Source organism: Alosa sapidissima, chromosome 3 (assembly GCF_018492685.1).
Source record: "Alosa sapidissima isolate fAloSap1 chromosome 3, fAloSap1.pri, whole genome shotgun sequence".
NCBI classification, from domain to species: Eukaryota; Metazoa; Chordata; class Actinopteri; order Clupeiformes; family Clupeidae; genus Alosa; species Alosa sapidissima.
In genome coordinates this window covers 22,284,990-22,305,827 of record NC_055959.1, presented here as the reverse complement: position 1 = coordinate 22,305,827, position 20,838 = coordinate 22,284,990, and the positions used below count along the sequence as shown (strand labels likewise).

The window sequence follows — 20,838 nt, the reverse complement described above, 5'->3', positions numbered from 1 at the left end:
CAGAGTACACTGTAAAAGCTCTGAGGGCTTTTTTTTTTCGAGCAACAGAGAACGCGTTCTTGAAACCGGTCCATTGAGAATTTTTTTAACCTTGGCCTGATTCTCTCTGAATGGTAGAATGTTATGCACAGTACTGTTTGCAGGAAAAAAAAAAAAAAAAAAAAAAATTTGGTTTCAGCTCTAAACCAAAGTGCCAAATTCTGAACTGTTTTTTTTTTTTGGTTAAAATGCTCTGAACAGTTCAAATGGTGGTTTGTGAACAGGAACAGAGCCAGTTCTTCCACCTCTGTCGGTGGAAAAGGGCTCAGAGTGACTCAAGACTGGATGGTTCTGTGGGGCCCTTGGGCATATGTCTTTTGGAGGCACCCCCCACCCCAAAAATCCCATTCAATCACAAAGGGGCCTCATGCAAGTTTTTTAGGGGCTTTACGGAGGAACCTTTTGGACTCTTCCACTTAAGGAACATTTCTATAATGGTCAGATCACACTCTAAACGCCAAGGGACCAGCTGTGCTCTAATACAACTCATGGGCCTTGTGGTCTGAGCTAGATCTTTTTTTTTAATAATATCTCTCAAATTTCACATCCACACACAGCTATACTGCCCTCTGCACTGACAAAGCCCTGTATCATCAGAAATACAAATGGCAAAGTGAACAAAGAAGATAAATGGCAAAACTAGGCTATTCCAGTGCAATCCCCCACACTTCTGGAGCAGATATAGAAGGGATACAGTTTTTATACAAAAGGACAGCTAATCTTTTTTCTTCGTTCAGTAGGTTATGCTGTGAAATTCCATTGAATTATTCCATCTTCATTGACCCAGGCGTTTGCATGCTTTCATTAACAAAGACTGTAGACTTTATCTTTCATTAGAACTATTTTGCCAGGATACGATAAAGCCTGTAAACAAACCAAGACAATTTGCAGTCTAGCTTTGTCGTTGACCGTGATGTGAATTTTAAGGATACTTTGATTCTATTTTGACCAAGACGATAGATCTTCAAGACATTTTTCGCTGGAAACCAGCCGGTAACACAGAATTCGCGCCAACAAGCCGGTCAAGCGCCTCCCTTTAATCACGTGTCACCATTCCCGCGAGTTGGTCGTGTTGTATAAGCCAATGAAAATATCAGGAGGGGAAGAAGGCGGTGTCCGAATGAATAGTGACGCAAGGTTTTGCCGCGAAAGTTACAAAGCGTGGTGGGTATTCTTTGCAGGAGGATACACGGACCACAGACGGAGTGGAAATATTCAACATTTATCACAACCAAAACGATTTTTACTGTAGGGTACTGCCTGAATCAACCTGAACAAGATGTCCGGATTTGACGACCCAGGAATCTACTTCAGCGATAGTTTCGGCGGTGGCGGCGACTCACTTGCAGATGAGGGAACAGTGAAAAGGAGTCATATTAAGAAAAGATTTCGCGAATTTCTTAGACAGTTTCGTGTTGGTACTGATCGCACTGGATTCACATACAAATACAGGTGAGTCCATATAAAATTGTACCTGCAAATCGGCTTACCCACCGAATTGCTAAAGAGAACATTAGCAGATCAGACATAATGCTAACGTTAGCTAGCCTACCTTGTCGTTTTGGTAGATTATGTCACATGTACTGCCATAATCCACAATCAAAATTAAAGATCTATTTCAGGTTGATATTTGATTGTAACATGTAAATCTCCAATCCATTGTTTTGATCACTCTAGAGATGAGTTGAAGAGGCACTACACTCTGGGGGAGTACTGGGTGGAAGTTGAAATGGAGGATCTTGCCAGCTTTGATGAAGACCTTTCTGACTGCTTGCACAAGCTCCCCACAGATAATTTGCCATTGGTAATGAGTTAACTATTTTGGAAGCATGGCATTGGCATTAACTCGTCCACATCCCGTGTTTGGATTGGTATATGCTAACGTTTGCATTCATTGTCGCAGCTGGAGGAGGCTGCCAAAGAAGTTGCCGACGAGGTGACTCGCCCTCGTCCCGTAGAGGAGGAGACACTGCAGGACATCCAGGTCATGCTGAAGAGCGACGCTCACCCTTCCAACATTCGCAACCTGAAGGTATGGGTCACACTTGTTCAGCATTCAATTGCCCACTCTCACCTCAATGTTTTTCTGTGCAGATTTCTGTTCTTCAGATATGTTACAGTTTATTAGCTGTGATGTGTCAGTTAAGTAAAGGTATGAAATTACTGTACAGTAATGTTAGATATCATTGATGCAGGTTACCTCCCCTGAGCTACACCTAATCTCTTATTGCATTTCCCCCTACAGTCAGAGCAGGTGTCCCGTCTGGTGAAGATCCCTGGCATCATTATCTCCTCCACGGCGGTACGGGCCAAGGCTACCCGCGTGTGTCTGCAGTGCCGTGGCTGCCGCTCGGTCATCAGCAACATCCCCATCCCCCCTGGCCTGCAGGGCTATGCCCTACCCCGCAAGTGCAACAAGTTAGTATTTCGTTGTGTGTGTTCAGAGTTTTATGAAGAGATCTATTTAAAGTTTGCAATTTGTTTTGTATGGTGTTCCGTAATGCAGCTGTATCTGAATGAAACGTGTTGCAGATTATGAGCTGTGATGTGTCAGTTTAGTAAAGGAATGACATCTTTGATACTTTTCTTTTTTTTTTTGTTTAAGTATATTTTTGGGGCTTTTTATGCCTTTAATTAGATAGGATAGTGGAGATTGACAGGAAGTGAGTGGGAGAGAGAGTCGGGGTGGGATCCGGAAAGGACCACGGGGCGGGAATCAAACCCGGGTCACCGGCGTACGGTGCAGGTGCCCCAGCCAGTCGCACCACTGCTAGGGCCTTTGATACTGTTTTTAATCAGTTTAAACTTTTATACCGTCCCGCAGTGAGCAAGCAGGCCGCATGAAGTGTCCAGTGGATCCCTATTTCATTATTCCGGACCGATGCTTGTGTGTGGACTTCCAAACCTTGCGGCTGCAGGAGTCTCCTGACGCTGTCCCTCACGGAGAGATGCCCAGACACATGCAGCTGTACTGCGACAGGTATATGACTAGGGCATACTAAGAAAAACCACCCACCCATTTATGGATTTATTTATGAACGCTGGATGGAGTAGGGGAAAGGTTCTTTGGACTCGTATAGCTCAACTGGAAGAACTGAATGAAAGAAGTTCTTACAGTGTCCAGTGGTGTCAAGTTTGTGTTCATAGCTGGGTGTGTGGGTGTAAGCTAGCATGAGTCACCAAATCTGTACCTTTCTCTCCTCAGGTATCTGTGTGACCGTGTGGTGCCAGGGAACAGGGTGACCATCATGGGCATCTACTCTATCAAGAAGGGTGCAGCCACCAAGACCAAAGGGCGTGACCATTTAGCAGCGGTGGGCATCCGCACATCCTATCTGCGTGTAGTGGGTATCCAGGTGGACACAGAGGGAGCAGGTGAGTGGGCTGGAGGTTAAAAGATACAGTAGTTTTTATGCATACTGTAGCCATTTAGTTAATAATCACCTGTAAATGGAACCAAATCCACTAGTCACTCTTCTGAACTCATTCATTCCTGCTCTCTTCCTCTTCCAGGTCGTGGAGCTGCTGGCTCAGTCACCCCTCAAGAGGAAGAGGAGCTTCGTGCCCTGGCTGCCTCCCCGGACATCTATTCTTCCCTCTCCCGCTCCATCGCTCCCTCTATCTATGGCAGTGACGACATGAAGAAAGCCATTGCCTGCCTTCTGTTCGGAGGCTCCAGGAAGAGGTGTGTAGGGAGAATGGGATGCCTTATCTGATTTTGTCACAGTTAAATGTTGCCTTTTCACTTAGGATGTGCTTTTCTCTTTGTGTAATATCAATTTCAAAACTGGGTCTTTAAATGTTTTTAAACACAGGCTTCCAGACGGACTCACTCGCAGAGGTGACATCAACCTGTTGATGTTGGGAGATCCAGGAACAGCCAAGTCTCAGCTGTTGAAGTTTGTGGAAAGGTGCTCACCTATTGGGGTAAGGCACTGTCATTTGTTTTTAATATTAGCCAATATTAAACAGCAGCAATTGTAACTACCTAAATGTTATGTAGGTGTGGTCTTGCAATAGTGCTGGGCGGTATGACCAAAAATGTATATCACGGTATTTTTCTAAATTCTTACGGTTTCACGGTATATGACTGTATTTTTTTACCATGCATAATCAGATGTTCACAGCATTTTCTACAGGTTGAGAGAGGAATTGCTGCAGTACATTGACTAAGGATGGTCTATTTTACTGTCATGATGTAGAATAACTCCACACTAGTGGTAATGCAGTTTTGCATGGCCCCAGAAAATGATGCTGTTTACAAAGAGCCACTCATTATTCTAATGAAGAATCTAAACAGAATGCAAAGACAATTGCAGTCAAAATGCAGAACTTTTACTGTGCAAATTTCACAAACATCTTGTATAAAACCAATACAAAAAGTAGTGCAACTTGCAATAATTATACTTTTTTGAAAATGATACAATTTAACATAAAACCTTTCTGTTAACTACCTACTCTGTCAAATAGGCCTATCAGAAATAGATTGTTATTGTGTGGTTTACATGACGTTAGTGGTAGGCTAACGTTAACTTCATGTGGATGTCTTGTTAGCCTGCCATGAGCTTCGGTTCGGGTCGCTAGGTAAAACATTAACAAAAAAGTTAGTTTTGGTGCACTGATGACAGCTACTATTGCTCAGTGCACGTCTATAACATGCTTTACTTGCTACCTGGATAATTTCAGCGAATATTCTTAAGGTGAGATGAATGATAAGATCATTAAACTTCACTGTGTTCGGTGGGTTGCTAACTAACGACATCACCTACTAGCCAGCTAGTTACAGCTATTGAACAATCTCAATAGAATTGTTGTGACGGTAGGCTAAATCCTTTTCAATGCAGTATTCCTTAACGTTTTTCCTTAACTAAAGAAACAATTTAAGGTATTATTCTGTGCAACACCCTTAAATAAACCCCTTACCTAAGGAGAAATTAAGCCTTAGGGGTCATACTTCAGGGGAAAAACTTAAGGTGTTTTGTGTTTACCCTCACTATGCCTCGCAGTGGCACCATGCGTGTGTGTGAAAAAAGTCCCGTCAAGAAACACTGTCGCGCGGCGCAGCGTTCCAAACGTTGTGTAATCAAATACACCGGTATGGCGGTATATTAAAAATTCATATCATAACGAAAATATGTGTGAACCGGTATACCGCCCAGCACTATCTTGCAATGTGATCAGTATGAGCGGTGTGTTTATTGTCCTGTGTTTCTGCTTGTCTCAGGTGTACACCTCAGGGAAAGGTAGCAGTGCAGCTGGTCTGACAGCTTCGGTCCTACGTGACCCCCACACACGTGGGTTCATCATGGAGGGAGGGGCCATGGTGCTGGCGGATGGTGGTGTGGTGTGCATCGACGAGTTTGACAAGGTGAGGATGCTGTTGTTTTTCCATGTGAACCTTTTATTACTGTCTGGTGCATTGAGGGTCAAGAAGAATCATTTTTAAAGAAGTCCTTGCCTGGAACTAAAATTTGTATGAAATCTCTTTAATGAATACTGCTGAGGGGCTCGCTCCCTTGACTGGTTCAGTTGATGCCATCTAAGCAATGTAACCTTTCATCTAGATGAGGGAAGATGACAGAGTTGCCATCCATGAAGCTATGGAGCAGCAGACCATCTCCATTGCAAAGGTACACGAAATGCTACTATGTGTAACACCCTCACCACTGGAATATGTTAGAGGTAGTGTTTCTCACTGTGTAATATTGGTCTCTGCTACCCATCCCAGGCTGGCATCACCACCACCCTGAACTCCCGCTGCTCCGTGCTGGCAGCTGCCAACTCGGTGTTCGGTCGCTGGGATGACACCAAGGGCGAAGACAACATCGACTTCATGCCCACCATCCTGTCCCGTTTCGACATGATCTTCATAGTCAAAGACCATCACGACCAAGAGAGGGACATGGTCAGTGAGCTTGGCTGGTGTTTTTTGATTGCTTGAGCTATAATTTGAGCTATATTTTTTTTTGCTGTTTAACTTGAAACCATTTAAATCAACCCACTTTTAAAACCCACATGTTTTTTGGCAATGGATGATCATGCTAAACTGCTGTGCAGGTGGCATGTGTGCTAAGTGTGTGTGGGTGCTGCTCTGTGTTCAGACTCTGGCCCGTCATGTGATGAATGTCCACCTAAGTGCCCAGACCCAGACAGAGGGTGTGGAGGGCGAGGTGCCTCTGGCCACACTGAAGAAATACATCGCCTATGTCAGAGCGTGAGTTAGTCAGTTTTATCACATTAATCCGTAGTAGTCACTGAAACATCACCACTTATCTGATCTCAATACTTTTGGTTTAAAATGGCATGTTTTAGGAATGTAAAGTTTTAGTTTTATCATGTGGTGTTGATGCAGTGCTCTGAAATCACCCAGCAATTACATTTATTTATTTATGTTGTGCACGTGTTCCCTCTAAACAGGAAATGTGGCCCACGCCTGTCTGCAGTAGCGGCAGAGAAGCTGAAGAACCGCTATGTGGTCATGAGGAGTGGGGCCAGGGACCACGAGCGTGAGAGTGACAAGCGGGCGTCCATCCCCATCACAGTCAGGTAAGCCACACCTGGCCCCTCAGCCATTCTTACATTTGCATTCAGAGTCACTTTTACAAACTAGCAAAATATGTTGTGTAATTATAATACTAGTGTCTACAATATATATTTATAGAAATATTACTTGAAATGCAGTGATGTCTAGATCTGTTACTATTGCCACTGTTGGACTAGAAGTAACCAAAGTGCAGTTCAGGGTCGACTGTAATTGCTGTGGTGCACTATTGCCCCCTGCAGGCAGTTGGAGGCAGTGGTGCGCATTGCAGAGTCTCTGGCCAAAATGAAACTACAAGCTGTGGCTGGAGAAGAGGAGGTGGACGAGGCCCTCCGCCTATTCCAGGTGTCAACACTAGATGCCGCCCACTCTGGAAGCCTCTCAGGTATGTGTGTGTGTGTGTGTGTGTGTGTGTGTGTGTGTTGTCAACATTTTTGTTTTTCATTTATCTTTTTAATCTCTTATGAGATGAACTACACACATACATTTACAGTGAGGTTTTGTCTTTTGTTTTCAGCCAGTTCTGAATCCTTTGAAGTAAATATAGGAATTTGAAATGTCACACATTTGCTGCATAAATGCATGTCATTCGGCTGTGGTGTTTACTGTGCTTGCTTCCGTGTCGGCAGGTGTGGAGGGCTTCACCTCTCAGGAGGACCAGGAAATGCTCTCTCGCATCGAGAAGCAGATGAAGCGCCGCTTTGCCATCGGCTCCCAAGTGTCTGAGCACAGCATCGTCCAGGACTTCACCAAACAGGTGTGGGACTTAAGCATGTTATTGCATGTACTCTAGCACACACGTTCCTTGATTCCTTGAATTTCCCCTTGGGGATCAATAAAGTATCTATCTCTATGCTAGTGTATGGCATGAATGGTTTGTTAGTGTGGTAACATTATCTCTGGGCAATATGTAGTATTGGTGTTTACTAGGAATACCTACAGTAATGCTTCTTTGCTATTGAAAGAAAATGTTGTTCTACAAGGTACCCTTGTCCTCACCTATTAACTTGACCCTTTTGCCTCTTTGTCTCCCCCCTGGGCCTCTGCAGAAGTACCCGGAGCATGCAATCTTAAAGGTGCTGCACCTCATGCTAAGGAGGGGAGAGCTTCAGCACCGCATGCAGAGGAAGGTTCTCTACAGAGTCAAGTAGAGCTGCTCTACGACTCCATAAAGATTCTGAGGCGTCTTTGAGACGGAGGGAAACGACAGGCTTATGATTCCTATTGTGACTTGTTGGACCATATGCTGTGAGGGAGTACATGGTAACACATGTAATCCTTCATATCTGTTTGTAAATAGACTAGAGAAGGGGTATTGCTCTTGTTATCCTAAATGGGATACAATTCTGAAACAAATATTTGACTCCTGTCAAAAAAAGTCAAGCTGAAAGGTGCAAGTTTGAGCATTTGCCAACTCCATTTTGATCCAAGATAACAATATTTGGGTGAAAGTACTTTTCTTGTATGGAGAAAGCACAGCACTAGATATTAAACTGTATGAATGATGAAAGATGGCTTCATGTTTTGTATTTCTTAGCAAAAAAGTAAAATCTAAATAAAAGAAGTTATTGTTAAAGCTTTGTCAATTTCTATTTAAATTATAACAGTGCATCAGAATGCTGTTTCAGTTTTATTGACTTAAGAGTTAGTTTTAAAATTAAGAATATTTATATTCCGAATGTACAAGTTTATATACAGTTACAAATGTACAGTTGATATGTTTACATACTTCATGTATCAGCAGTGAATGTTGGTAGTGATCTAACTTTTCATATGTACTGTACTATTGGGTTAATAGCATGAGGGGAAAATGACATGGAATCACATAGCATATAATTATACAATTACTTTGTGTTAACTTGCCTTAAGGATGTGCAACAAATATATTCAAAGCAATGCCAGCACAAAAGTATATGGTAGACCCATTCAGCACAGACACTCAAAATGCATACATTCCCATGCCAATTGTTGCCAAGGCAACACATACACCCGCGGTGAACTGTAAGACAGGATTATACAGAGTCTTTTGATTGGCGGTTGTAGACGTGTCCTTCAACACATCTGAAAAAATAGAGTAACCATGGGATCATAGTAAGTATATTGGGTAAATTCATGAGGCTATATTCAAAGTGCTGATAATTATTTAAAAAAAAAGATTATCAAGATTTTCATGGGGAGAAATATGAAGAGAACTAGAAATCATACCTGTGCCCTTGGTGAGACTCAGAATTTTCTGAAGGTCATCAAACATCTGATGAAGGGGGGAAAAAAAACAACACCAGCAAACCCAGATTAATGCTTGATCAGTGATTCCTCCAAAATAAAGGCCGCTTTGGGTCATATATTCTGGAACATGCTTGCATAGACATTTATGATTCCTCTTTTCCCTTCCTATTTGGCATGATTGCATATGTCAGAAAATAGGCAAGAAATTGTTCTGCCAGTAGGCTACGCTCCTACATCTTTCCTGCCATTGTTTGCTGATGTACTGAAATGCCCTGTTTGCTGTTCATCTGCCCTGTTCAAGCCCTCTGGGTTGAGTTGGAATACTATGAAGTGCGGAGAGAATGAGTTTGTTGCCTCTGCGGTGAGAGCTCAACGTTGGAACTGAAACTGCAATTGGTGTCTGTTCCGCTCACCTCAATGTTGGCCTCGAAGGCCAGGACGGCCTCGTCCAGCAGCTCCTGCCGCTCCTCTTTGGTCAGCTCGATGCTGTTCATGCGACTGCGGTAGAGCTGCTTGAAGCGGTTGGGGCTCGGCACACCCGGGAAGGAAAAAAAGGACAGGCCCTCCTGATTGCTCAGCCCCAGAGACTTTTGGGTAATGCGCCCCAAGACCTGACCACCGGACAGGTCACCCAGGTAGCGGGTGTATGCGTGGGCCACCAGGAGTCTAGGATTCTGTTTACCAATCTATTGGAAAAAATAATACTACAGTTTTGATGCCAGTTTTAGGTAATGGGAAGGTAGGTAAATAAATACTCATTAGGTCCTTTAACATTTTAAAACGCCTATACTGCTGCATACCTCTCTGAGCCTCTGGACATATCTTTGTGTTGCAGCAGGCACAGTTATCCTTTTGCGCCAGTGTGGGCCAAAGAAGTGCTCCAGATCCTCCTCCAGGGCCTCCAGTCGACCCAGCTCCTGGGGAAAGTAGATGGGAACCACACTCGGGTGGGAGGCACTCCTGTCCAGCTCATCTTCCAGCGCACGATAGACCTCATACAAGGAGCAGAGCAGAAGCTGCAGACAAATGGCGAAATAATTTTTCCTTTAGTTTTGGGTAAATAGAAGCATTCTTTGTTGGTACCTGGACAAGTAATTATCTGGTTTACAATCATGTTATCACATCTGAGGGTGTAACATCTCTGCCTTTTTCAGTTTCTTTCTGTTGAGATTGTTTGTGAGATCGACCCATTGTGGCATAATTAACATAACAGCTGAGCATTCATGGAATGGAATCAGGATAAGTCAAATTGATCCACTTCATTTGTTGACCTCATTAGTATTATAGAGAGCAGGCGTTCACTCACCTGATACTGTGGGAGTGTGATCTCTCCCTTCTGGTAGCTCAGCATCAACTCTGTGTTCTCAGCTCGAATGTGACTGTCTTTGGTCACTGCTTTGATCTGCTCTGACAGGTCACTGCAGAGGAAAAAACCCCAGAAACTTTCAACATCAACATCAACATTACTGGTAGCCTACAACCAATTTTGCCATGAGATAGAGTTAAAAAGAAGGTCATTAGAAGTTAGAAGTTGGCTAATCAAAAACAAAAAACATCTAAAAGAAAATTACATTATTTGAATGATGAATTACAAAACACAGTAATTAGAAAAATTAAGAAAGAGTGGACGAAATGTGCCTTTACGTAGACTAATCTACACATACATAGCCAGGACCAGTTTCCCTATCAAGCCTGCTGGACTAAAATATCATTTCAATACAGATCTCTATTGAGAAAAAGCTTTTAGTGTAGGACCAGGCTCAATGTGCAGGAAACTGGCCCAGGCCTATAGTGGCTATTTTAGTCATCCCTGAGGGGGGCATCATACTGTAGCATGGCTGAGCCATGGATGTGGATGAAAAAGCAAAGGCAAAACTGAAGCTTATGCAGCTCCTTACCTGTCAGTGATTTTGGTGTCATCTCTGCGACTACTCTTCAGCTCCATGTCTGCAACAGATTTTTTTTTTTTAAAGTAGACCTTGACAAAAGACTAATTATATTCTAATTCATACCAGCATTTACTGTAGCCTGCCTTGAATTGGTGTATCTGTGAAATGAAGTAGTCAAGAGCTTCTTCTGTCTTCAGTTTGAGTTCTGAACTAAACTCTTTGGCTCTTAGTGCTCCTTTTATATCCTGACGCTCTGTTGAGAAACAAGAGGAACCGAGATTGTTGACTCATTTCCCATAGCCAACTTGCCTCAGCTTATCATGACCAGGCATATTTTTGTTATGGCGACTCATGCAAAAGTGTAGGCTACTAGATCGTGACTCAGGGATTAATTATTCCTCCTAACATTAGTGGATCAGCAGTCAGCACAATTAGCTGTTTCTGCTTTGTCAGTGTCAAAATAGGCTACTTCTAAATCAGTGTTTAAACACAACTGTCCAGGGCTAAAGCTACATCTCCAGTTAGTGTTTAACTGTATAAGTTTATTGAAACTTTTGACCTATCATAGTTTACAGAAGTTAATTTACAAAAACAATCACAATGAGAATTGACTTGGTATGAAGAATTGTAAAGACCTCACCCAACCCAGGTCAAACAATAGGCTATGTTTTTTCTTTCTAACTGAAAATACCTGATATTCCCACAAAAAACGAGCAGAAATTGACTTGAAGAAGAAACATTATTTTGGTACCCATTATACAAATTTGAACAATGTTTAATGCTATTATTGCAAGGGTTTCGTTCGAAAACATAATACTACAACGTAGTAGGTCATCTCTTGGGGTGTAAACACAAATAGTAGGCCTAATATAGTAATCATCATTAACCTGTTTAAGTTGATTTTATGAAAATAGAGTCTGCACAAAGTAATCGGATGTAGTCACGCCTCTTCTTACATATGACGCCCTCTGATTGGTTATCTGGGTTGACGGCAAGCGGAGTTCTGTGATTTGAGAGGTTCAGTTCCAGCTGTTCCATGCAGTTACAAAAGCGGAATAACATCGGGAAAATGTAGGGCTTAGTGGGCTTCTCTGACTCATTCATTTCTTGCCTTATCTCTGGATCGGGACCTGTTCCGTCGGAAGGTAAGCAACATAACTGAAGAGTTTTTTGTCTAGAGATATCGCTGTGCTTCTGGAAATTAGCGGGGATAATGATGAGATGCCACCCCAGAGTCCAACATCGGAGTTGGGTGCTGCTCGAAGCACAGCGCGTGGATCCATATCATCAGGGCCCTCTAGCAGGCATCTCGAAATAACATTTTCGCTCTTGTTTTTTTTATAAGGATACCTCGTGTGTGTAGGCTATAGAGATCAAATGCGCTCTGTAACATCTTTGGTTAATTAGTTGTCTATTTTGGATTTTGTAGTGTAGCCTAAGTGATATCCTATGTATTATGTGGAGTATGTGGTAATCAAATGACTGCTATGGTGAAAACACATTGTAGGCTACAAGATAGGCCTACTGGCCAGTGGTCGGTCCATTTAGCTACTTGCATCACCATCTGTGTCCCCTGTCTCCCATGTTTCTCCTTAGATCAGATGGACCTCTTTCCTTTCCTGCCTTTTCTTTTCACACTCATCAGCTGTAACGTTAACCCCAAGGTCCAGTTGGGTCCCAATAGCACCCATCATCACCATGACTACTGCGTTCTGGGGGGTGGACCTGCAGGGCTTCAGATGGGCTACTTCCTGGAGAAACGTGGAAGGGACTACATCATTTTGGAAAGGAACACAGGCCCTGGGAGCTTTTTCAATGTGTGCGTGGCTTTTGATTTTGCTCTTGCAAAAATGTCATTCGGTGTTTAAAAGAACCTGGTTGTGGGGTCAGTGGTCTGCCATAACATTAGAAGAGCTTTTTTACTTTATTGTGTTTTGTAGGCCTACCCTACACTTACTTTTGCATTATGTTTGTAGATATCCACGTCATAGAAAACTCATCAGCATCAACAAAATTTACACTGGGAGGAGGAACAGAGAGTTCAATCTGCGCCATGACTGGAACTCTCTGCTGAGTGACAGGCCAGACTTGCTCTTTCAACGAATCAGTCGTCAACTGTACCCAGAAGCAGATGACTTTCCCCGCTATCTCTCCATGTATGTGAAAGAACTGGGACTTAAGGTGCGGTATGGAGTGGACGTTGGAAAGATACGAGCCACTGATCTAAGCAGTAAAAGAGGGTACATACTGACTGATCAGCACGGATCTGTCTACAAATGCAGGTATGTGTGCGTGTAGGTGTGATGTGATTAGTGAAACTTTCTTTTACATTTGTATTTAGTTATTAAACAGAGGCTTTTGAACATAGTTGTTGTGAGACAGAAGGAAATCATGCATTTTTGTGCATCGGTGATTGAGTTGTATGGATCATAATCCTAAGGCCATGACCAGTCTAAGGATAGATAAAATTCAGTGTAAATCACATAAATTACCTTAGGTGCCATGCTCCCACAATCAGTTATGTTAATAATTATGTTATTATGGCTAATTGTGTGTAATGTGCTAACGGTATACTGTATACATTAGATGAGTAAATACATTGCATTGTTTTCTCCTATTTAAACTACCCTTTCCTATTTAAGAGATGAATTGAGAAATGTTTTTGTTCCACATGTTCTTCTCTTTTTTATCCAGTGTTCTGTTGATGTCAACCGGTTTGTGGGTACCTCAGCAGGTGAACTTTGAAGGGTCAGATCTGGTGGAAGGTTATGAGTCAATTCCTGTGGATCCTGAGGAGTACAGGGACCAAGCTATCCTGATCCTTGGCAAGGGCAACGCGGCCTTTGAGACTGCTCAGAGCATCATGGGCAGAGCGAGTCGTGTGCACCTGTACAGCCCAAACCCTGTGAGACTAGCCTGGCAGACGCATTATGTTGGAGACCTGAGGTGAGAACTGACAGCTTGATTCTGCTCTCTGTTTTGGTGGTATTGGATATGAATTGCTATTGCCATATTTACAATCATGACAGTACATTGTTACAGAGTTTTTATTAAAATGCTATACATACATTCATATTGTGGTTACATAAACTTGAAAAGACTACAACACAAAAGCTGGATTGGATTCACATCATATTTCTTTGACATATCTAAAGCATGTTCTTCCTATTCCAATTGCTCACATCTTTATTTTCTTGCCTTTTTTTCCAGCATGTTTATGTCAGGCATTTTTCCTGTCGAGCCTGTTTTGCTGAGCACTGATGCTGTGTGTGTGTGTGTGTGTGTGTGTGTGTGTGTGTGTGTGTGTGTGTGTGTGTGTGTGTGTGTGTGTGTGTGTGTGTGTGTCCCATATTCTCTTTAGGGCTGTAAACAATGAGCTGCTGGACACATATCAGCTCAAGTCCCTGGATGGCCTGGTGGAGGGAGGCCTGGAGGACATTGCAATCGTGAGACGAGAGAGAGGGAATGGAGGGAGGAGGTCGGGAGAGAGGAAGAAGGCCAGGGCAAAGGAGGGCCAGGGGAGAGGTCAGCTGTACCTCACGCTGGCCGAACTTCTGGATGACAGCTCTAGGAACCGCAGCGCCAAGGTCAAAGCAGAAAACCTGCCGGGTTACCACAACGACAACTTCTCCCTTCGTCAGCCTTATGACCGTGTGATCCGCTGCCTTGGATTCCGCTTCAATTTCTCAATTTTTGATGGGTGAGATTTCATTTTTATATAAAAGCAGAAAAGTGGAGTGTATTCAAATATAAATCATGCATTGCATAATATCACAACAAAAACATTCTTTAGAATAGCATGTATCTCTTTTTTTAATTTAATTTCTAGCTCTGCACGTCCTGTGCACAGTAAAAGTGCCAGAGGGCGGTTACCAGCAGTCACAGCTTGGTACGAGGGCAGGGGAACCCCCAACATGTTCGTGCTAGGGACAGCTGGTCACTCTCTTGACTACCGTATGTCTGCTGGAGGATTTGTGCATGGCTTCCGCTACACAGGTATCTTTCAGACTAAACATTCTGACTCAATCGCTGTTTGTTTTACATCAATAACAAAAAAACATTTACATGAATAAAAAAGGGGTCATCTACTTACAATGATACATCACTTAATGCCTATAGTTTTGCTTATTTAACTGAGGCATTCTATATGGTGAGAGTACGGTATGGAGGTCAGATTGTTTTCTGTTCACAGTTTGAGCAGGAGTGAAACATTTCAGATTTTCACATTTCACATTGTTTATTGTACCATACCTCCTCTCTGGTTCTACTGTGTTTCAGTGCGAGCAGTCCACAGGGTTCTAGAGCAACGTTACCATGGCAATGCTTGGCCTGCCACCAAGCTCCCAACCAGTCAGCTGCTCTCTTGGCTGCTGAAAAGGGTTAATGAAGCATCTGGACCATACCAAATGTTTGGAGTGCTAGGGGATGTAGTATTACTGCATGGGTAAGAGGAGGTTGTGAAGGCTCTTTGCATTTCCTGTCAGACTTCCTGTCTTTCAGTAAAATAGTATCACTATTATTAAAAAAACTCTTGAAGACCTAACTCTTCCAAGGATACCTAGTGCTTCTTACAACCTGACATACCTGATGCGCAATTACTATGCACATTCCTCTCTTCCCTCCTCTACCTCCTTCTACCACTTTCTTCTCCTACCACAATTTGACTAGTACTTATAATGTCGGCACTCCTATCCTCTAGTATTGACAGATGCAGTAGTAAATTCTAGTTAAGGTCTCCTCTGCAATGTAGCATGAATGTTATTCTCTTGCTTGTTAAGTCGCTTGGGATAAAAGCATCTGCTAAATGAATAAATGTAAATGTTGTGTTCAGATGGAAATAACAGGGCTGTCAGTCTCTCAGTGTACAATTAGAGAGATTGTAGGCATGCTGCTTTCATTCAGTATTCACGTAATGGTGATGTGCCTTTGGCTTCTTCTCTCTGATAAGATCTTACTGCGAGTATCTGGAGGAGTTCCCTGTTCAGGCCCTGTCACAGCTGCCCACTCTCTCAGGTCATCGGGTCCCAAAGAAGGGCCTGCTGGTTCTGGTCCTGCAGTATGGTCTGAACCATACAGACACCCTGGGGCCAAACCGGGCAGAGTCCGAGTGGACACGGGCCTGGAGGTCCAGCTTCCTTCACCCGGTTCTGTATTACTACGACACACTACCCACTGGTGAGCTGAAGCGAAGGCGGGACAGACATTCCTCAGACCTGCTTTATGCTAATGTAACAAGGATTCAGGCTTAAATTAATTCTGTTATTTGAAACTGCTTGTACTTTGATATACGTAATCTAGGATTTCTGTCATTCCTTTTTGAGGGCTTCAGAGGTTTGTAGAACATTAAGGATTATGCATCTGTTACCTTGAGATAAACCCTACTCATAGCTCCCTACACTGTGATTTAGTGTAACCGATTTTCCCATGTTGAAGGATTGTAAACAGGAACTTCTTTTGGGAAGACTAACAGTACACATGCTGACAACTGCAAACACTTTTATAAAACACTTATAACACTTAATAAACAATTATAAATGACTGAATATGAATGAATACATTGAAATATTTTTAATTCCTTCACACCATTTATAGAGAAGGACATGCGCCTGCGTCCTATCGGCTGGCCACTACCACGGCCCAAGGCAATACACCACATGATCGAGGACTTCCTGACAGAGTGGGACCAGCCAATCTCTCACAGCCAGCCACTGCGGCGCTTCCTAGAGAACTGTTTCCAAAGGGACCTGCGTACATTCTATGCAGGTCTGATCATGCTGGCCTGGCCTAATGCCATTCTTCACACTAAGGACGTTCAACTGGGTTTTATTGTATAATATGCATCATTTGTGTTCTGCAGACAAGTTGTATTTTTCCTTTTGTGACTGTTGTGCTCTACATTTTCTCCCCCCAGAATCCTGTTTCCGATTCTCTCTGACAAGCCAGAAGCCTCCTCTCTTCTGTCGGCAGGGCTACCTCAAAAAGCAGGGGATTGTGGGCAATCGGCAATTATGGCAACATGCACGTGATGCTGGGCTTATGCCTGACCTCCAGGACACTGAGGTTCTGAGAGAGAACCCACAACTTCCTCAGTCCTTACCACACACTGAAGCAGCAGTCACATCTGCAATGAACTTTGATGGCCTTTGATTTATGTCCAGATAAAACCAAAGATCTGGGACAAATCTTGAATCTCCTCTACCTCCTTTATTTCCCTTTTTCCTCTAAAGAGGGTGAATGTTTACATTGTAAGATGCATTTTGTTATGTTACATTATAGCCTATTATATGACTGTTGATATGGGCAAAAATATATAATTATTGGTACTTTTTGTTTTTAAAATGTATAATGTTAAAATGTTTTCAGCATAATCCAAAGCTCCTCCAGCATCAGTCACTATTAAACTTTATTTAAGGTTTATCAGAAGTCACACTAAAGACTTGCATAATGTCTACTGATTATAGCATAGGCCTAAAACATTAATACGGTTAATATATCTTTGAATGCATAGGCCAACTCCAATTCTACATACTGGACGACTGGATTGTTAATAGGAGTCACGAAATATGTGTATGTGGAGCAAATTTTTGTCCATGATCATGTCGCCGTAGACAATTTCCCCAAATGTTCAGTACAGGATCGCATGCGTCACTCGTGCATGCTCCCGTGTCATTGGGAAATGATATGAGTATCGTTAGATTCCATTGGTTCCTCTCGTGCTATGTCTACAATGAAGTTCTTTATTGGGCGAAAGCGCTCATGTGAAACAGACGACATGTTGGATCGTACTGCAAAAGACAACCCTTGTAATTGCATTCAAATATTTGAGCCGAAATGGCACGAGAGATGTAGTTGTTTCCTCATTCTCAACTGTTGGTATATTCCAACTGTGTGCAGTCAGACGAAAGATGCTTGTTCAAGCGTGTTGAAAATTGCTGTCACCAAATGCATTTAACGTGAGATCATCTACAATACACGCTCGTTATTGTAGAACAGCGACTAGATTTAGCAAATGTCCTGAAGATGGACGGGTGGAGTCCAATTGTTGCAACCTTTTCCGACGACGAGCGGTCAAGCTCTGAAGGCGAGTATACAATCGGAACTGGACAATCTAAAGACACTGAAAAGGGACAGAATGAGAAGGGAGTAGACGAGGGAGCTACCACCGGATTTGGTATCACTGGTTTTGGGGACAAATCACTGAGGCTGAATCGGACTGGACCGACAGCCGAGCAAGAACTCCGCTACTTGCACTTGCTTTGGGAACCAGGTCGACCTGGCGCTTCAACGGGAGTCGGAAGCAAAGCGGGGAAAGTGACAGGGAGCAGAGCCAGACGCCATATCAGAGTCCGGCGGAATGTGGGGCCAATAGGGAAAGATGTATATGGTAAGTTAAGACTTGATTAATGCTGAATTTCTACTGCTGTCCTGAGTAGCGGATGTCACAATCATACTTAATGTCATGTGCACATAAATGCATTGTAATAATCACGCCTTTTAAAAGTCGTAGCTTTATTCTGTTAAACATGTTGGTGTTGACTGAATTCGCGGCTAATATTAGCTAGGTTAATGCTAATGATTCCACTGGTTACTGCGACCAGAGGACATTTAAGCACATAACAAAGAGCAATCAGTGGTTCATGCAAAATATGGCCCGTCATAATCGTGGCCAGAGCGTTTTGCCAGCACCACTTGTCTAACCTAATCTCTGTCATCACTTTCCTCAGCTGTGAGGAGGCTCAGAGAAGCTGCAAATGGAAATGACATAGACACAGGTGAGAGACCAAATTTAAATTGTTTGTGTGATGGTAGTATGTCTCTGTGAAATACCAGTAATGCTTTGTATAACCACTTATTTTACATATGTCAACCAGTGCGTCGGCTTCTGGAGGAAGACATTGATCCCTGTGCAGCAGATGACAAGGGTAGAACAGCCTTACATTTCTCTTCCTGCAATGGAAATGAGACTATTGGTAAGTGTAGCAGTATACATACCTTTTGGAGTATGTCTTTGCTTGCACTAAGCTGGCAACAGTGTTAATGTATTTTCGGTGAGGAACAATGGGAAGATGGAGAAAGCCATAAAGATGTCTTAGCCTGATATTTTACACTTCTGGTTTATTGTGTAAAAATGTGGTGAATGTTTGGTTGACTTGGATAATAAGAGGGGGAAAAAAATCTTTTCTTTTTATCTGTTGGGTGGTTCAGTCCAGCTGCTGTTGAGCTATGGGGCAGACCCAAACCAGAGGGATAGCCTTGGAAACACCCCACTACACCTGGGTAAGCTAAACAGACATTTGAAGAGGCACAAGTGTATGTGTGTGTGTGTGTTGTAATGTAAAGCTTGCAGAGATTTTAATGTTGTCTTGGGAAATTAATACTCACTCACATGCTGCAATGCCAATGCTGCCATGACATTTGTTATTATTTGTTAATAGCAACTAGTACCACACTATGACTGGAGCAGTTATGTTGGGTGTGTGTGTGCGGTCTGATCAGAAATTACCTGAATATAACTGTCTTCACAGCGGCCTGTACCAATCACGTGCCTGTCATCACGACTTTGCTGAGGGGAGGTGAGAAGTGAAGCGCACATGAGTAGTCATTTATTCATTCCTTTAGTCATTTCTAAGATAAATGAGACCTTATATAAGATGTTATCTGAGTGTTGCTGTGGAACACAACTATATTGCAGAGCAATGCAGCACTTTTGGAAAGGCACTTTGATATCAAAGTTTTGACCGTTACATTTATTAGTCATTTATTGTGATACACTGGGTAGCAGACAGCAATCATAACACTTAACCAAGTGAATGTGCTTTCTAGGCGCCCGTGTGGATGCACTGGACCGAGCTGGACGGACCCCGCTGCATTTAGCGCGCTCTAAACTCAACATCTTACAAGATGGAGACTCACGGAGTTTGGAGACACTACGAGGGGAAGTGACACAGGTGAAGCACATTTGCTGACTCAACCTTCCAGAGGTCTGGAGCAATCTCGTGTCAGGTCTATTGTATGAGGTGGTCGTCAAGTGATCATAATACATTTTATTGTCCCTCACCAAGTAGAGTAAGATGCTGCAGGCTCAGTGCTTGACTCTAACCAACATTAATAACATAACACCACCTCTGTGCAGATCATTCAGATGCTGAGGGAGTACTTGAACGTGATGGGACAAAGCGAGGACAGAGAGAGGCTTGAACACATCTCGACACAACTGCAGCATACTCGCACTAAGGAACAGGTATCTCTCCCCCTCCAGTTGGTTGCTACCCCACTCTGTTTGGGGTCACATAAAGATGTACTTGCGTTTTCCATGTAACCATGACTTTGAATTGGAAATACAGCAAAATGAGTAGGAAATATAGTCTCCAACAAGGTTGGAAATACTATTTTTCAACTGAAATAATAACTATATCTTCAAAATTGTTGGTGGCTGTCTTGCTGACAGGCACAGACAGAGATGCAAGCTCATCAAGGCAATTTAATCCAACCTTGTGAACACTTTCCCCACTCCCATTACAGTAGCTTAAAATCTGCCTAAAATAGGTGAATGAGTTGAATGGAAACCTAGCTTATCACAGGAAATATTTTCAAGAAACCTCTTCCTGTGTCGTAATCTCCGTCTTTCTTTGTGATTTTCACAACAGAATAACTACTTTTGCGTTAGTAGGCTATTATAACTTTCTTTTCATATGTTTAGGAAAATGCTGTAAATGCCGTAATTGTTTGTTGCTAGTCATCTCTAGGAACACAAAGTCAGGATTAACAAAGTATTACAGTATTCATAAATAATACAAAACATCCTTTCTCTCGTTTTTTCTCTAAGGTGGATGAGGTGACGGACCTGTTGGCAAACTTCACATCACTCAGTCTACAGAATTTAGGTGATAGGTAGAAAAGGTCACCAAGTGGAGAACATTGGTACGATGTGGTGTGTGTGTGTGTGTGTGTGTGTGTGTGTGTGTGTGTGTGTGTGCGCGTGCGCGCCAGCATCTCTGATTGAGACAACTTTGACATTGTTGAACATTTTAAAACTATATAATTTTTATATACTGGAGTCACATTCCCTCCATTTTTGGCCAAATGTTCCCTAGATCACTTCTCAACATCCTGTTTCACTGTCTCAACATCTGTGTTGCCTTT

At 42.8% G+C, this 20,838-nt stretch overlaps 4 protein-coding genes across 7 annotated transcripts; 3 read left to right on the top strand and 1 right to left on the bottom strand.

Moving 5' to 3' along the window:
- Positions 1-1,169: 1,169 nt before the first annotated feature.
- mcm5 (minichromosome maintenance complex component 5) lies at positions 1,170-8,156 on the top strand. Its single transcript, XM_042087676.1, has 16 exons — positions 1,170-1,491; positions 1,717-1,843; positions 1,943-2,071; positions 2,285-2,457; positions 2,864-3,019; positions 3,245-3,414; positions 3,553-3,724; positions 3,855-3,966; positions 5,264-5,407; positions 5,604-5,669; positions 5,768-5,944; positions 6,141-6,253; positions 6,457-6,585; positions 6,823-6,965; positions 7,210-7,337; positions 7,630-8,156. The coding sequence occupies exons 1-16, from the start codon at positions 1,319-1,321 to the stop codon at positions 7,729-7,731; spliced, it is 2,214 nt and encodes a 737-aa protein (XP_041943610.1). The 5' UTR covers positions 1,170-1,318; the 3' UTR covers positions 7,732-8,156.
- Positions 8,157-8,197: 41 nt separating this feature from the next.
- On the bottom strand, positions 8,198-10,927 carry hmox1a (heme oxygenase 1a). Of its 2 annotated transcripts, XM_042087695.1 has the most exons (7): positions 10,839-10,927; positions 10,705-10,753; positions 10,113-10,224; positions 9,607-9,822; positions 9,220-9,492; positions 8,786-8,831; positions 8,198-8,641 (listed from the first exon to the last, which is right to left on the bottom strand). In XM_042087695.1, the coding sequence occupies exons 2-7, from the start codon at positions 10,749-10,751 to the stop codon at positions 8,520-8,522; spliced, it is 816 nt and encodes a 271-aa protein (XP_041943629.1). In that variant the 5' UTR covers positions 10,752-10,753; positions 10,839-10,927; the 3' UTR covers positions 8,198-8,519. The 2 variants fall into 2 exon arrangements, with proteins under 2 accessions (XP_041943629.1, XP_041943630.1); XM_042087696.1 differs by having other exon boundaries at positions 10,705-10,911.
- A 770-nt stretch (positions 10,928-11,697) lies between these two features.
- On the top strand, positions 11,698-17,387 carry foxred2 (FAD-dependent oxidoreductase domain containing 2). 2 transcript variants are annotated; one of them, XM_042087678.1, is made up of 10 exons: positions 11,698-11,840; positions 12,297-12,514; positions 12,672-12,977; positions 13,390-13,641; positions 14,057-14,395; positions 14,525-14,691; positions 14,974-15,139; positions 15,644-15,870; positions 16,288-16,458; positions 16,607-17,387. In XM_042087678.1, exons 2-10 carry the CDS (start codon positions 12,297-12,299, stop codon positions 16,840-16,842), a joined length of 2,082 nt encoding a protein of 693 aa, XP_041943612.1. In that variant the 5' UTR covers positions 11,698-11,840; the 3' UTR covers positions 16,843-17,387. The 2 variants fall into 2 exon arrangements, with proteins under 2 accessions (XP_041943612.1, XP_041943611.1); XM_042087677.1 differs by having other exon boundaries at positions 11,699-11,840; positions 12,292-12,514.
- A 176-nt stretch (positions 17,388-17,563) lies between these two features.
- On the top strand, positions 17,564-20,713 carry ankrd54 (ankyrin repeat domain 54). 2 transcript variants are annotated; one of them, XR_006030977.1, is made up of 9 exons: positions 17,564-18,079; positions 18,420-18,467; positions 18,567-18,665; positions 18,901-18,972; positions 19,221-19,268; positions 19,519-19,643; positions 19,829-19,936; positions 20,522-20,644; positions 20,675-20,713. XR_006030977.1 is itself a non-coding variant. In XM_042087694.1 (8 exons), exons 1-8 carry the CDS (start codon positions 17,716-17,718, stop codon positions 20,588-20,590), a joined length of 933 nt encoding a protein of 310 aa, XP_041943628.1. In that variant the 5' UTR covers positions 17,564-17,715; the 3' UTR covers positions 20,591-20,713. The 2 variants fall into 2 exon arrangements, 1 of the variants encoding a protein (XP_041943628.1); XM_042087694.1 differs by having other exon boundaries at positions 20,522-20,713.
- The last annotated feature ends 125 nt before the right edge of the window (positions 20,714-20,838 follow it).